Consider the following 16,862-nt stretch of genomic DNA (forward strand, 5'->3'; position numbering starts at 1 on the left):
ATCTGCAAATTTCCCCATTGTGGAACAAATAAATATCATCTTATCTTATCTTGAATTTTTTTTGAAATGTAAAAAAATAAAAATAATAATAATAATAATAATAAAAAATAAAAATAAAATAAAAATAAAAAATATGTATATATTAAAAAAATGTTTTAAAATAACATGTGCTTTCCGTGTACAGATTCCCACACTAGCAGACTGAAGCATTTGACACATGAACGACGCTAACAGCTGCACACCTGATCCCTCAATCCTCCACACGAGAAGAAAAAAATAGTGGCAGTGATAAAAAACTCAGCAGTGATATTTGCAGCCTTTTGTGGAGCTGGCTAACGCTGTTTCCTTCTTCTTCTTTCATTTTTTTTTTGTGGGGGGGGGGGGGGGGGTGGGGGCAATAAGAGCCTCTGAACCCTGCGCAGTCATGTCAGTGACTGATGTCCAACTTCCAAGTGTGTCTGTGGGCCACAGGGCGCCCGGGTGATTTACAGCAGCTCTGCTTTAGTCATCACGGGGTGCGAAGGAGCCCCTCGAGAGCGGGAATTTGTCCAAAAGGAGTGGTTATGAAATGGGATATATTTATGATTTAGTGCTCCTGGAGGGGGCACCAGTTGTTCAGTTCACATCGTGATGGCTGTCAGGACAAATACTGAAGAAGATAAACCCTTAGACTAATAGCATAATAGCGTTAGTCTTTTTTTTTTTTCAAATCTCAAGCATAACTGTTTTTATTTGTTAATTATGTTATTACTGTATGTTTTTATATTATAGAGTGTTATTTATTTTCTATGATATAAACACATTGCAAAAAATTTGGTTGGGTTTTTGAGGGACACCAGAACTGATTAATGGCATTTCCATTTCATTCAATGGGGATACATGTCAGATACAAATATATATATATATATATATATATATATATATATATATATATATATATATATATATATATATATATATATATATATATATATATATATATATATATATAATATATATATATATATATATATATATAATATATATATATATATATATATACAATATATATATATATATTATATGTATATTATATATTTTATATATATATATAATATATATATATATATATATACAATATATATATATATTATATATATATATATATATATATATATATATATATATATATATATATATATATATATACAAACGATAAACTGCGATAAAGGGGTAACAATGTACATGTAAAATATCCACTCATAAAGTCACAACTTCTTCGACATTTTTTATTATAAATAGTAAATAGTGCTGTATTGTACACAAAAGGTCTTCAAACAAAATCATCTATAAGCCAAACGAGAATGATACAAAAATCATTTGAGGAAAAAAAAATAACACATGAATAATGAACTTTTTTTTTTATAAGACTTAAGCACTTGTGGTTATGTAATGATAGAAGACACCAAGCATGTAAGCAAAACTAAATAAATAAGGAATGGAACAAAAATCCTGATGAAAATGAATTCAATACATGAGGGGAAAAAAAACGTTCGTATGTGTTCACCTGTAGAGACATTTTTTTTTTCTTCCATTTTTGGCTTAGTGACTATTTACGTCAATTTTAACAAGTTCCCCTGATTGGTCATGCACACAACCCAAAATGAATAACGCTTAAAAAAATCCAAGGAGCATTTCTTGCAGGACACCAATCGTGAACATGTGGTCTTGCGCCCATTTATGAGGTATGAAGGTATTGCACTTTCTTTGGGTTGTCTCCTCATCTCGTTTCACACATGACGTGTTTAAATCGTCTTCAACGAGAAACCACATCAGGGTAGATTTATGTCTTTTCCATCGTTGTCAGCCTTCACAAGAACATCTGGCCTGTTTCGCCGCGGGAAAAAAAAAAAATCCATTCGTCCTTGGTCAACTTGGTCCCAGAGAGCCCAAAAAATAAAATATTAATCATTTTTTTTAAAAAAAGGGGAAAAAAACAGTTGTTTAAATGGGATGTTGATTCTGTTGTGTCAGGCAACGCCCTCCGTCATAGTGCACCAAGTGTTATTCTACAAACTTTTGACAATGCACCGCTTGGAGGAAAAGGGCCTAAAGTCCGCCTCACGTTTCAAAAATCAAGTATAGAATCTTGAATTTATTAAGGATCCACCACCGCCCCCACTTCCCAATCCTGCTTTTCCTTATCCTCTCCAAACTCGGTCCTCGGAGGTAACTGGAGAGGCTGCATGCAGCTTTGGTCCTAATTACTGCCCGTCCAGCCCGCCATCGAGTCCACGATGAAAACCCCTCCACCGGCATCGCTCGCCATCACTTTCACACCGTGGAAGTCCTCTGGTCAGCCTTGGGGTGGTTGGCAAAAGCGGCGGTTGGGTGTGGGGTGACGATGGGGGGGGGCTTTAGAGAATAAAAGGCACCTGAGGATGAGAAGGGAAGACAAAATGAGGGTTAAATGGTGAATGATGTTTTGGGGTGGGAAGAGTACAACAGTGGTACATTATGGCTCCTTCGTAGGGTTGTTAAAAAAAAAAAAATAGATTCGGCAATATATCGCGATATTACAGCACGCAATTCTCAAATCGATTCGATATCAATATTTTATGGGAATATTCAACAAAATGTCTTACTTAGGGTTAGGATTCACACGTTAAGCATGGAAACATGTTATATTAACTCTTTGACTGCCAAACATTATCCAAAAAACAACTCTGAGAATGCCAGCCGATTTCGAGTATTTTAACTCATCTTTCAAGCCAAACAGAATATTGTGTGTTTTGACTATATAAACATGGTGGGCACCAAATGGAAAATCGTGTTCCATTCTTTCATTAGAAAAAAAGGTATGATTTTACCTTATTCCGTTCTTTAGTAATCATCATTTGAAAATACCGGTAGGTAATTTGAATGACATTGAGCAAAAATTGAAAAGATAAGGAGAAAATGAGCTTTTTGTGAAAAGATACATTTTCTGCACAACAGTGACTTTGACACTAATATTTTTTGTTTAGTGACCTTCTGTGAATTAGATTGAATGTGACAAAGGCTTTGATCATTCACGTCATCCTTGAAAACGTTCTATTTCGTCAGATTTATCATGTCTTTGTAATTCCACACACCGGGAGCCCATTGAAAAGAGATACAATGCTGCCATCTGCTGGTGATAGTTAGTGGCTGTTTTGGGATTTTACAACCCCCAATGACAAGGCAGTGCTGCACAAGACGTCGCACTACTCATAAAAAAAATAAATAAAACGTAGTTGACGTCAATTGACGTTATTGGCGGCATTCGTTAGGATTTTAGCATACGTCATTAAACGTTTTGGGCGGTCAAAGAGTTAATGGAACATTAAGCCATAATATTTTATTTCAATGCTGTTCAAACATGAAACAGATTGCAACAGATTGTTTGTTAAATAAAGTGGCTCACAGTTATAAGCCTAAAGTTTCAGATAAATAAATACATTTTCATACAAATCTTACAGTGTACATGTACAAGTTTGCGGATTAGTATTTTCTAAATTTGAGTTTGAAAAAAAAATCGCAATAATCAACTTATAGATTTGTATCGGGATTAATCGGTATTGAATCGAATCGTGACCTATGGATCGTGATACGAATCGAATCGCCAGGTACCTGGCAATTCACAGCCCTATTCCGTTGGGCGTGCCGCTTGGCCACCAAATAGTCACGCAGGCAAACGGAGAAGACATTCACTCAACCGCATTTTCACGTGGACACACAAATTCCGTAAAACGATTCCATGTTTAGATTGGCTCAGTTTATGTGGTGGACAATGCCGAATAAAGATAGATGTCTGAACTTTCTTCTCTTTATTTGGTCAGAATAAGGTTGTTAGTGTTTTTTCCAATCTCCATTGGTTGATGTCAAAATGTAATAAATAATTAACTGTGGTTGAGATCTTGATTCAGATTTTTACGACCAGTGAGTTAGCATCAGCTAACTTATGCTATCAGTTAACTGCGTTAGTAAAGCTACAGGAACATGTTTTGATAACATCAGTCGGGCGAGAAGTTAGCCAGATTAAGAAAATCATTAGCTAATTTAGCTTTTTTGGTTATCACATCAGTTAACATTGTTAGCCAAGCTACAACGTCAAAGTTGGGCAAGCTCTTCAACATTTGTTACATATGTTTTTTTTTCGTTCTACGAACATTATGTAATCATTAAAGGGGGGTGGAAGTTGTGTATAGAAAAGTTAGCCAGTTTGGCAAAAAATATTAGCTAATTAGCATTTTTGGTTATCCGTTAACATTGTTGGCCAAGCTACCGTAATATGTTATTTTCATAACATCAAAGTCAGGCAAGCTCTTCAGCAGCATAATGTTAACATGTAATATATATATATATATATATATATATATATATATATATATATATTCATTGTGTTAACATGATTGAATAATAAAAGGGTGGAAATGTGTGTGTGTAGAAGCTAGCAAATTTAGCAAAAAAGATTAGCTAACTAGCTAGCATTTTTTGGTTATCAGTTAACAGTGTTAGTTAGCCAAGCTAACGTAATATGTTATTTTGATAACATCAAAGTCAGGCAAGTTCTTCAGCAGCATTATGTTACATCTAATATATATATATATATTTTCATTCTGTTAGCATAATTGAATAATAAAAGGGTGGAAATGTGTGTGTGGAGAAGCTAGCAAATTTAGCAAAAAGGATTAGCTAACTAGCTAGCATTTTTGGGTTATCAGTTAACATTGTTAGCAAAGCTACAGCAAGCTCTTAAACAGCAATATGTTACATGTAACATTTTAGTTTTTATTCTATGAACATTACTGTATGTAAGGTAATAAAAAAGGAATCATCAAGTTAGCCAAGCTATCAAAAAAGGGTATTGTTGTTAAATAACAGTAAATCATTACTAAGTACAGAACGTGATTGCTTTTGCCACCTCCGTTCTGAGAAGTGTGAAGCTGAGCAAAAAAAAAAAAAGTGTTTAAGAGCAGGTGAGAATGGAAAGCAGGGTCGTGGGTTGAACAATAAAGCTCCTACAAAAACAGGTGAAGAGCTTTGGGGGATCTCTTGAGACCCCCTTTGAACCCAACGTGGTTGGTAGAGCGAAGCCTCCGCCTGGATCTCTCTAGTTCTGCTCCGTTGATCAATAACTAAATCTGACCTCCTGTTGGACACATGGTTTCAATACGGACCTGCCAAGGGTCATAATCGCCCCCCGTTAAAGAGCCCCTTCCTTAACACATGCACACACATACATGCCTCTCCTGCTCCAAAAGCTACATGCGGTTCTCTCCCAGGACGGGCTAAATTAATGAGATCAAGATGTAGCCACTGATGGGCCAGTCAACATGTGCTAGCGAACCCTCGCGAGGAGCCGCCCGCTCTCCTCCCTCCTGTCAAACACACTTTTTGCTAAGTGGCTCCTTTCTTTGAGTCAGGCCAACACGGGGGTCATTACATGGATAGGTGAGCCGCGCTCGAGTCCGATGGGCCAGCTCATCATCACGGGGGTCATGAAAGGACAAGCAAGGGAATCCCCCCACCCCCCACCCACCCACCGAAATGCTTCAGCGTCAAGCTACGTGGCTGGTTTGATGAGCGTAATGTAAACGGAGGTAAGCAGGCCAGCAATGTACGTGGTACATGTAATTGCGGCGCGGGGCCAGCCCATTTGAGACGGTCACTCATCAGAAGGGTCGCCGCAATTAACATGGTTTATGTTAGTCAGAAATCCTAAACCAAATTGCTCAATCCAGCCGGAGATAAACGAATAGACAAGTTTACGTATAGGATAAAAAGAGGATAGATATTTGTAAAAATAGAATGCGGCTTGTTTTAACAGCAGTTCCTTTCCTAAAGTATAACATTTGTATGGATCTCGTTACATGAATCTCAGTGAGTAGGCATTAAAAAAAAATAAAATAAACAAAAGACAACAGTGCCTAAATTGAGTCAGCTAACTTGTTAGCTAGCTGGCTAGCTATTGAGTTAGCTATCTAACTATGGCAGTAGTTAGCTAACTTGTTAGGTAGCGAGCTAGCTAGTTTTTGAGTTAGCTATCTAGCTATGGCTGTATCTGTCTCTGTCTATCTATCCATCCATGTATCCATGTATCTATCTATCTATCTATCTATCTATCTATCTATCTATCTATCTATCTATCTATCTATCTATCTATCTATCTATCTATCTATCTATCTATCTATCTATCTATCTATCTATCTATCTATCCATCCATGTATCCATCTATCTATCTATCCATCCATGTATCCATCTATCTATCTATCTATCTATCTATCTATCTATCTATCTATCTATCTATCTATCTATCTATCTATCTATCTATCTATCTATCTATCCATCCATCCATCTATCTATCTATCTATCTATCCATCTATCTATCTATCTATCTATCTATCCATCCATCCATCTATCTATCTATCTATCACTATATACAGTATGTGTGTGTTAAGTGCGTTTGTCAAATTGACTCATCATCCTGTCGTTCTAAGTGATGTAAAATGTTAATTCATCCATTTCTTTAGTCATTGTCATGTATTTTTTTTTTTAAATTTTGTTTTCTGGATGTAAAATTTTCACCATAACACGTATTGTTTGTTAAATGATCTTTGTGCAGTTTGTCACTTTTGTTTTACTCGTGACTGCCACCTCTGGCCCAAAACGTAACTGCAGCAACTGTGGAAAGTTAGCAACTCATGCGTGCAGTGTCGTATGCTGGCTAACACCACAGGCTAATGCTAGCACAACGCCACATGTCCGCTATTCTGCGGGGACGCACATGACGTCAATCTCCAACACTCCACCCCTCCCCAAAGAAATAGTATAGAGTCCGTACACTCTACTGTAAAGGGAAAATAAAAGCTAATAGGCGTAGTCAGAGTAAAACAGCCAGGGCACTTCGTACTCATGTGAGCATGCATGATGTAGAAAAAGCTTTAATATTATCTTTTTAAACGGCACAATGCACTTTAATAATTTTGGATTTCTGTAACAGATTAATTCGACTTACATGATTTCCTATGGGAAATATTGCTTTGGTTTTCACACAAATTGGTTTTACTCTAATCTTGCCAGCAAGCTGAATTCTCGTGTTAATAATGATAATAATGCATCAGATTTATAAAGCACTTTTCTAGACACTCGAAGAGGCAATGTGTGTGAAGTGCCTTGCCCAAGGACACAACGACACATGACATGGTGAGAGCGGGGATCGAACAGCCGACCTTCTGGTTACTGAACGACCGTCTCTTTACCCTGAGCCGCGGCCGCCATCATTAACAAATACTACGAGAATCCATCTTGTGCTGCTCCTGCTATCCGTTCGCAACACACCTTTTTTTAGGTCGGACCAATCAGGTGTTGTTTAGGGCGGGATATGGACGCTAAAATTAATTCAGAATAATTACTCACCGTTGCACAGCATTTTTATCTGGCAAAGATGTTCGCGCTTTTTAATTTTTTTTCTAAGACGAGATCGAAGACGACATTTTCATCCGTTGCCGTGATTGGTCAAAACAAACATGCATGAGATGCCGCATCGTCCAATCAGCTCAAAGTATAGTACAGAATGTCTCGAGTTTCTCTTTTGATGGATTTCAAGCCTACCTTGCTCTGACTGTATTGTCCATATTGGTACGACGGATGGTGGTCGACAGCATAGGCCGGCGAGGCGTAGGAGGGCGGGCAGTACGACTGAGTGCTGGGCAGGGCGGGCATGCCGGTCAGACCCGGTAAAGCCTCCAGCCGTTGGGAGCCGTGACAGCTGGCGGCCATGCCGGCGTTTGGCTCCAAGCCTCCGGTCAGAGGGGAGAGAGCGAAGTCGCTCTGGGGCTGATGAGGCACTCCGCCTGGGTTCAAAAGGCCCATCACCTGTGGGGAGACACAGAAGGAAGCTAAGGGGATTAGAATCAGGAAGAAAAGACATTCAATCAAGTCTACTCAGGTGGGCTCGGAGAAGCGGAGGCGCCGTCATTGTTCATTGTCAGACCTCATACATGTGGTTTCTTTTTATTTGGCTTCATATAAGGAGGAATTTATTCAACGTCAGACTTGTGGACAGAGCAAACCTCATTTCTTCGTCGCTGGTCACAATTATAGAAGATTTGATTAGATTCAACTTTATTCACATATCACAAAGAAAAAGGAATGCGGTTTGCTTCAAGCAGTAATTAATTCGATCATACTGTAGATCAGTGTGTAAAACGTGCGCCGTTATATGAATACTGTACACAGTATGTCAACACGAGTGTCTGTTTCTACGATTTCTACGATATCGTTGGGTTACGGAAGACGAGTCATCGGTCCCCAAAGACTGAGCTAGCCGTCCTTTTATTAACTCTTTGACTGCCAGACGTTTTCAGAAAAGGGATGCCGTGGGTGCCAGCCGATTTTAAGCATTTTGACTGATCTTTCAAGGTCCATAGAAAATTATGTGTTTAGACTATGGAAACACACATACTGCCAAAACAAGATTGGACTCTCATCTTCCATCAGAAAAAAAAGAGTTTGTTTCTACCTTATTCCGTTTTTGAAAATGGTTAGTTTCACCTGTTTTGAAAAAAAAAAAAAACGTCTTTTAACGTCTTTGGCACTCGTCCATAGGATTTTGCGAAACGTTATTTAACGTTTTTGGCAGTCAAAGAGTTAAAGCTACTGAACGTAGAATATGCCATTTCAAATCGCTACTGCCACCTGCTGATGAAAAATGAAACTGCACATACCGTTCTTCACATACACACCACGCACATGACGGCAACATCCGCAGACAGGGCGCGGGAAATTCGAACCCGAATCCAGTCTGAAAACTATTGGCCAGAGGCTTGCAGGAGTACCCATTGTGAACAGCTAAGGTGTTAATCTACTAATTAGAAGGCATTTCACTCATTATTGGTCAAATAAAAAGCTTATTGTAAAGTTATTTTTACTATTTTACTTTAACTGTACTTCAAAAATAATTTCAGAATTTGGTCAAACAAGTGCAAAAATACATTCCCAAATGTTAACTCGTTCACTGCCATTGACGGCTATAGACGTCAAAAATTTATTTTAACTATTTCTATCAGTTTAACACTTTGTCCACTTTTGTTAATAAGAGTATGAAAATACATTTAGAACAGATATAAAATTATTGAATAATCGTGAGTTAATTATTGAAGTCCTGTGATTAATTCCATTTTTTTTATTATCGCCTGACGCAATTAAAAAAAAAAAGATTAATAAAAAATTAGGGGCATCAGGCAAAAGTGGAATTTTTTATTTTTTTTTAATAGAAATAGTTCAAATAAATTTTTGACGTCTATAGCCGTCAATGGCAGTGAATGAGTTAATAATAATATGTAGAAAATATAAAGATTGTTTTGTTTGTTTTGTTTTTGGACCAATATATCAACGACAACAGAATGCCTCATAAAAATTTAATTTAAAAGCTACTGAGACATTTTCTTGATAATAACCAAAATCACTTCACAAGTTCTTACATAAATTGCTAAAAATTTTGCTTTTAGGCATTTCTGGTGTCACTTCTTTTGTTTGTTTGTTTGTTTGTTTATTTACACAGGCTTAAAAAAATACAAATATGGCAGTTAAAAAATTTAAATAAATACAAGGTAGAAACCCATTACGGGCTTTTCAAGGACCTCGCCTAAGAATAATAAAATAACATTTTAATAACAAAAATATACCAATGCTGTATATATATTATATCTTCAACATAACTAAAATAATTCCATAGCAGCACACATATTAAACTCATTCACTGCCATTGACGGTTATAGACGTCAAAAATTCATTTTAACTATTTCTATCAGCTTAACTTCTTTTTTTTCTTCGTTTTTGCTAACAAGAGTAGAACAGATATAAAATTTGTGATTATTCGTGAGTTAACTAGAGAAGTCATGCAATTAATTACAATTAAAACAATTAATCACCTGACGCCCTTAATTTTTAATAATCTTTTCTTTTTATCGGTGATTAAATTTTTTGAATTGTAATTAATCGCATGACTTCAATAGTTAAGTCATGATTAATTACAAATTTTATATCTGTTTAAAATGTACAATACATTTTTTTCTAGGCTTTTATATTCTTGTTAACAAAAGTGGGAAAAATTTTAAACTAATAGAAATTGTTAAAATGAATTTTTGACGTCTATAGCCGTCAATGGCAGTGAATGAGTTAATTACTGTATATACAGTACAATCAGGCAGCTTCTGCAGCGCCAAATCTCTTTGACATTAAAGTTTCCTTAAGTTTCACATTATATTTTATAGATAAAGACATAGAATCGGTTAACAATTGTGAATTTGTATGACATCATTTGGCCCCACGGTATGTCAATGAAAACTGACAAACAGTACAAATTGTTGACTTGTCTAGTTGAATAAAAATTAACTTGAAAATTACAAATAAGAATTGTTTGAAAACTTTGAGGCAAGTCTGAACCCACGTACGTCAATTTGAAAATAAATATACACATTTGAAGAATATTTACATCAAATATTGTCAATACATTACTTTTTTTTTTTTTTTTTTTTTTTAAGTAGAGCGATTGGGGCAAATGACTTAAAAAAAAGTAGCCAATCTGACAAAAGACTTTTGCAGCCGTAAAATTTTATGAAGATACGTAGGAAAAGTACTGACCCACCCAATATTACAATAAGTAAGATATGGATAAACTAAACTATAATATAACGTTAAAAAACAAGATGAATATACAAACGTACCCATTTTCCTATTAAATCCCCAGAGATTTAGTTACTTTATTTCAAACAAAGCTAATATGCTGTTACTTCTTTAGTCACTTGATACACTTTTAGTGGCAAAAATAAACAAGAAATTGAAGAAAACATGGCCCTCTCTTCTCTTTTTCCCATAGCTGTATATATAATAATAATAATTTAAAAAATGAAACATATAAATATAAAGATATATAGATAGAGAGAGAAATAGAAATAGGAAACAAGCTGGAGATGAGAGTGATAAGAATGATAGAGAAAGCAAGTGAGAGAGAGAGAGAGAGAGAGAGAGAGAGAGAAACAGACAGAAAGACAGAAGGATGGAGAGTTAAAGAGAAATAGAGAATGATAGAAAGATAAACATAGAGAGAAAGACAGAAGAGTGCTACAGAGAGAGAGAGAGCAAAAAAGAAAGAGAAAATAAGAGATAAAGCATTAGAGAGGGAGGGAGAGAGAGAGAGAGAAAATAAGAGATAAAGCATTAGAGAGGGAGGGAGAGAGAGAGAGAGAGAGAGAGAGAAAATAAGAGATAAAGCATTAGAGAGGGAGGGAGAGAGAGAGAGAGAAAATAAGAGATAAAGCATTAGAGAGGGAGGGAGAGAGAGAGAGAGAGAGAGAGAGAAAATAAGAGATAAAGCATTAGAGAGGGAGGGAGAGAGAGAGAGAGAGAGAGAGAGAGAGAAAATAAGAGATAAAGCATTAGAGAGGGAGGGAGAGAGAGAGAGAAAGCTATAGAGAGATTGAAAGAGTTAAAACAAAGAAGAGAGAGAGTTAGAGTGAGAGAAAGAGAGAGATAGCAAAAGAGAGCTTGAAAGCAATAGAGAGAGCGATAACGAGATATAGCAGGAGAGAGAGAGAGAGAGAGAGAGAGAAAGTGAGAAACAGAAAGGTACGACACAAAGACAGAAGGATGGAGAGTAAAAGAGAAATAGAGAGTGACAGAGAGATCAATGGAGAAAGATAAACGCAGAAAGAAAGACAGAAAAGTGCTGGAGAGAGGGAGCAATAAAGAAAGAGAAAATAAGAGGGATAAAGCATTAGAGAGGGGGGGAGAGAGAGAAAGAAAGCTGGAGAGAGATTGAAAGAGTTAAAACAAAGAAGAGAGAGAGTTAGAGTGAGAGAAAGAGAGAGATAGCAATAGAGAGCTTGAAAATGATAGAGAGAGCGATAATGAGATATAGCAGGAGAGAGAAAGAGAGAGAGAGAGAGAGAGAGAGAGAGAGAGAGAGCTGGCAAAGTAGAGAGAAAAAAATAGCAAGATACTTTATTCATACTCAGGAGAAATTCCCTAATTTTTAGGACTGTTAAATACGCCACGTCTGCAACTTTGAAGTGTCCGAAATGTATGTTTATGTCTGCGCTCAGACTGGTGCGTCTGTTCAAAGACACGCCCTCTTTCACAATCTCTTGATGCCCGAAAATCACCGTGTCCTCGTGAGGCCTAGAGGCCAAAAGGGTACGTGGGAACGAGGGGCAAGGGTTTGTGTGTGTGTGTGTGTGTGTGTGAGACATCGCCAATGTGTCGAACCCGTAGTTGTGCGTGTTTTTTCTTTGCACTTTTTGCTCTGATGTCAACCGGCGGTGATACATCACGAACAGCTGCGCGCAGGTTTGCGTGAGAAACAAAGTCATGAAATTGTCTTATAAAAAAAAGGCGGCGGTGGGGGGGGGGGGGGGGGGTGCATCGAACAAGACTTACAAGGGAAAGAGTTACAGTTTGTGTAATGTAAAGAAGAGGTGAGAGAGGCAATCAAAAAAGATTTCAGGTTGTAAGATGCAGAAAACACGAAGCTTCCAAAACTGGCGGCCAGCTGGCGACGTCGGCTGTCAATGATCGGACATATTGTCGCCTCGCGTTCACCTCCATTTCACTCATAAAGATCGCTGCAATTCAATAAAAGAGGCAACATTACCAGCTCACAATAAGGTATGATCACAATATTTCACCAACGATAACGCAGGCGTCAATCATACAAAACTGCTTTTGTCCAATTTGACTCATTCACTGCCATTGACGACTATAGACGTTTTATTCATCTCATTTTTTTAAATGAAAACCTAGATTTTTTTATTGTACATTTATAACAGATATAAAATTATCATGCAATTAATTACGATTAAACGCCCCTTATTTATTTTTATTTTTTTAAGGTCAGGCGGTTATTTTTTTTTATTGTAATTAATCACATGACTTCACTTGTTAACTAACGATTAATCACAAATTTTATATCTGTTCTAAATTTACAATAATTTTTTTCTAGGTTTTCATACTCTTGTTAGCAAAAGTGGAAAAAATGTTAAACTAATAGAAATAGTTCAAATGAATTTTGAAAAGGAAAACAAACATATGACACTACATCTTGTATTAGTTTAAGTTTTGTTTTAATATATGTTTTAATATATGGAGTATTGTGCAATAAAGAAACTGCCATTGACGACTATAGACGTCATAAATTCATTTGAACTATTTCTATTGGTTTAACATTTTTTCCCACTTTCGTTAACAAGAGTATGAAAATCTAGATTTTTTTTTTTGTACATTTAGAGCAGATAGAAAATGTGTGATTAATTGTGAGTTAATTAGTGGAGTCATGCGATTAATTACGATTTAAAAAAATAATAATTGCCTGACGCCCCTAATTTTTTAAATATTTTCCTCTTTTTTTTAATAAATAAAAAAAAAAATTCAAATTTTATTTTTTTTTAAAGAAAAGATTATTAATTCCAAAAAATTTAAAATTTAAAACATTTTTTTAAAGAATAAAAAAAATAAAATAAAAAAATAAAAAAAGAGCAATGATGATGACATGTCAAATCGGTAATATTACCGAATGAACAATACTGAGCTTTCCAGAAAAAAAAAAGATATGTGCTTTTTCTAATCAACTGATTGTGCACAAATGTAAGTCTGTTTGGCCAAATGAGCTTACAGTTTTGAAAATGTCAACTCAGTTTCAAAAAATGTGCCAAACCTACGGAGAAAAATCTTTTTTGTTTATGGATACGATTGATGACTACATAGATAAGTGCCGGTAGATGTCTAAATAGATAGATAGATAGAGAGATAGAGAGAGAGAGAGAGAGAGAGAGAGAGAGAGAGAGGTTTTTCTTGGTCTGTAGATCCTTGCCACATTTCATTTCATTTTTATTTTTGTTTCAGGCAATAACAAAGCACACAGCCGGTGTCAGGTTCCACAAGGAGAAAAAAAACGAGAGAGAGAGAGAGAGAGAGAGAGAGAGAAAACCAACAACAAAAAGATAAAGTCCAATTCTGCCTGAAAGGGAGTGGGAAGAAGAAAACTTAGCATTGACATATTAAACTATTAAACTCGATATTAGAAGTATAAACCTGATTCCATGTAAATAAAAATAATAATAATAATTACCACCAAATTGATCAAATTTAAATTAAAAGTAAGGGATTTTAATTCATTATAAATAGCATGGAAACATTTTGGAGGCAGTAATACGCCTTGTTTGAGTGTACGACTTCCTCTCCTCAAGTGGCCATGTAGAGTTAAGAAATACCAACGCGGCGGCCTTCCGACATTTCTCGGCCAGCAGTTGGCAATGGCGTGTCTGTTTTGAGGTTGTTCCGGGGATTAGGTCTCAGCGGGGTGCAAATCCCAACCGCCCGCTTCCTTGATGAGAACGGATGGCTTCGGTATGCACCAGATCAGCAGAAGGATGCCGGAGACCTCGCGCCCAAAGACGGGGGCCGCGACCGGTCCGATCGCTGCCGCTCTAATTTCTCCGACAACAATCTCCCTCATCTAAAGTCGACCTTATCCATATCAGCCACTTGGTCCTGATATGACCATATCTGGAGTTAAGTGAACATGCGAATCTCCTCACGGGTGGAAAGAAACGACAAGTCCGGCTCACTCGCAAAATTGGAGGTCAGATGAGCAAATAATTTACCCCTAGGCGTTATTGTGACCATTTTTTGGCTTTTTGTTGGTTCTGACCAAGCCATTTCAAAATAAAATACTGCCCACGGGTAGAGATTTAAATTTATTATTATTATTATTATTATTTAATCATGTTTTGTCATATTTATAAAATGAACCATGAAAAATGGACATTTATCATACCGCTATCAAGTCGTGATGACAGAAAACGAGCCAAACTGTGAACTTCTTCAAGTCTTCATTAACTCTCAATGTCATCGACCGTAATCGCTCCTGCTCTCTTATTTAGCCCAAATCGGAAAATTAATGATTTCCTAATCGGAAATGAAGCGAATGGCGTTATGCGGTATGCATTCAAACAGCTGCAATGAATATACGAATTAAAAGATATTAGCCAACAAAGTAGCTCATTTGCATAAATTACACAGCGCGTTACAAGAGGATAGATGACTTGATTCCCTTCAATTAAGACAGCGGGCGAATACGTGATTGCAATTCCAGACTGACATTCCTGGCACGTCGTATCCACGCAAGACCTCGTGTGCGGAGCCGCCTGCTAAAGGTTAATGCTGAAAACAGCCAATAGGCCGCATGACCTTTGGCCTTTTTTTACGGGCATGCCGGTCGCTTGGTGACCCTGTGAGTGTATGAGTTCATCCTAAAGGACAGCCCACAAGTTTGAATCCGCCAAAATCCGTCTAATGCAGACAAACAATTTGCAGCATAAAGGTTTATCACACATCATCATCTTTTATCTTACGCTATCGCTAACGAATTAAGCAAAAACTCATTTTGCGGTCCCACCTGCTACATTGCAAACTCTTTGGAGTAACAAACCAGCTTGAGGCACTTGTGTTTATCTGCGCCTGACAGGACGCTGAGATTCCCTCTCATGGGAATTAGTACCCAGCATGCATTGCATCTGGGCCCGGCCACCCTTTGTGGAGGCTAAAAGCTCGTTTTCCGCCTGTTAGGCCATCTTCGGGCCTGGTAGGGAGCCACTGATGGAGCCTGATGACTGTGTAATCGCTCATAATTGTCTTTTCACTTTTGATTTGTGTCATCACGCCGCAGCCGTACTCAAAGCGCACGTCTATCTGCCGCCGTCTTGGAAACACTGACATTTGCCGCATTGCAAATTCATCGAGAAATGAGACGCACCCTTATTTCAATGCCAACAAGAATCTGGTCAATGTCAAGGCGACAACATGTCAGACCGACCTGAGGTGAGAGGCTGTTTCCGATGGCGGCGGGGTTGACGGCGTTGGCGTGACCGGTCGAGGCCACAAAGCCGTCCGAGTATCCTGAGAAGCCGTGACGGCCGGAGGACAGGCAGTACGGCGAGCCGCCGTCCTGAACGCCGGACGACGAGCTGAGCCCGCTCTGGTGCACGGATGTGGGCGGCAGAGGCTGCGGTCGATGGACCGTGCTGGCTTGCTCGGAGGCTGTTGACGGTAAAGGAAACTGCTCACAACCGTATTCAAGTTCAAGGAGAGCGGATTATGAAAAACAATGACTTTTTGCTGGGGAGAGGTAGATCTTTTTTTTTTAGTTACTACACGCCGGGAGTTGAATACACAAAAATGAATCTGCCTTTCCTTCACTTTATGACTGATTATCTTCTGCACCAAAGTATGACTATTATTTTTAGCCAAACAGGTTTACTCAAATGTAACCTAACTATTTTAGGGCTGTCACTATCGATTATTTTTAGAATTCATTATTCTATCGATTATTCAAATGATGGGATACAATTTTTTTTTCACATTACAGTGGTACCTTGGAGTTTGAACATAATTTGTTCCTGCGAAGTGTTCAAAGTCTGAATTGTTCAACCTCCGAAACATGTTTTCCCATAGGAAATAATGTAAATGCAATTAATCCGTTCCTAAGCTCCAAAAACAGAAAATTCCTATTATAATTTCTATTCATGTTTTTTTACATTTACACCATGTACAGTATTTAAACAATGAAAAAATACCTTTTTTGTTGTGGTGTGATGGCATCAGTGGATGATAAATGCTATTTTAATGCTAGCTTTAGCTCAGTGCTGAGTTTGTGTATTTTACATTGGGCATATTGTTAGATTACTAAGCGGTCCTTGCGTGCGTTGTTTAACATCAGGCACGTTGTTGAACAGCTAAGAGGGGTCCTCATGCGTATTCACGGTCTGACTGGATTATTATTATTATTATTATTATGGAATATG

At 37.3% G+C, this 16,862-nt stretch overlaps 1 protein-coding gene across 1 annotated transcript in view; it reads right to left on the reverse strand.

Annotated features, from left to right (window-relative positions):
• Positions 1–1,417: 1,417 nt before the first annotated feature.
• pax3a (paired box 3a) overlaps positions 1,418–16,862 on the reverse strand; it is a 38,592-nt gene continuing 23,147 nt past the window's right edge. Inside the window, exons 7-9 of the mRNA XM_077556966.1 lie at positions 15,875–16,098; positions 7,615–7,878; positions 1,418–2,414 (exon numbers count right to left, since the gene is read on the reverse strand). Of these exons, the coding sequence (XP_077413092.1) occupies positions 2,397–2,414; positions 7,615–7,878; positions 15,875–16,098 (506 nt within the window). The 3' untranslated portion in view covers positions 1,418–2,396. The remainder of the gene's footprint in view (positions 2,415–7,614; positions 7,879–15,874; positions 16,099–16,862) is intronic.

This window comes from Vanacampus margaritifer, chromosome 2 (assembly GCF_051991255.1).
Source record: "Vanacampus margaritifer isolate UIUO_Vmar chromosome 2, RoL_Vmar_1.0, whole genome shotgun sequence".
NCBI classification, from domain to species: Eukaryota; Metazoa; Chordata; class Actinopteri; order Syngnathiformes; family Syngnathidae; genus Vanacampus; species Vanacampus margaritifer.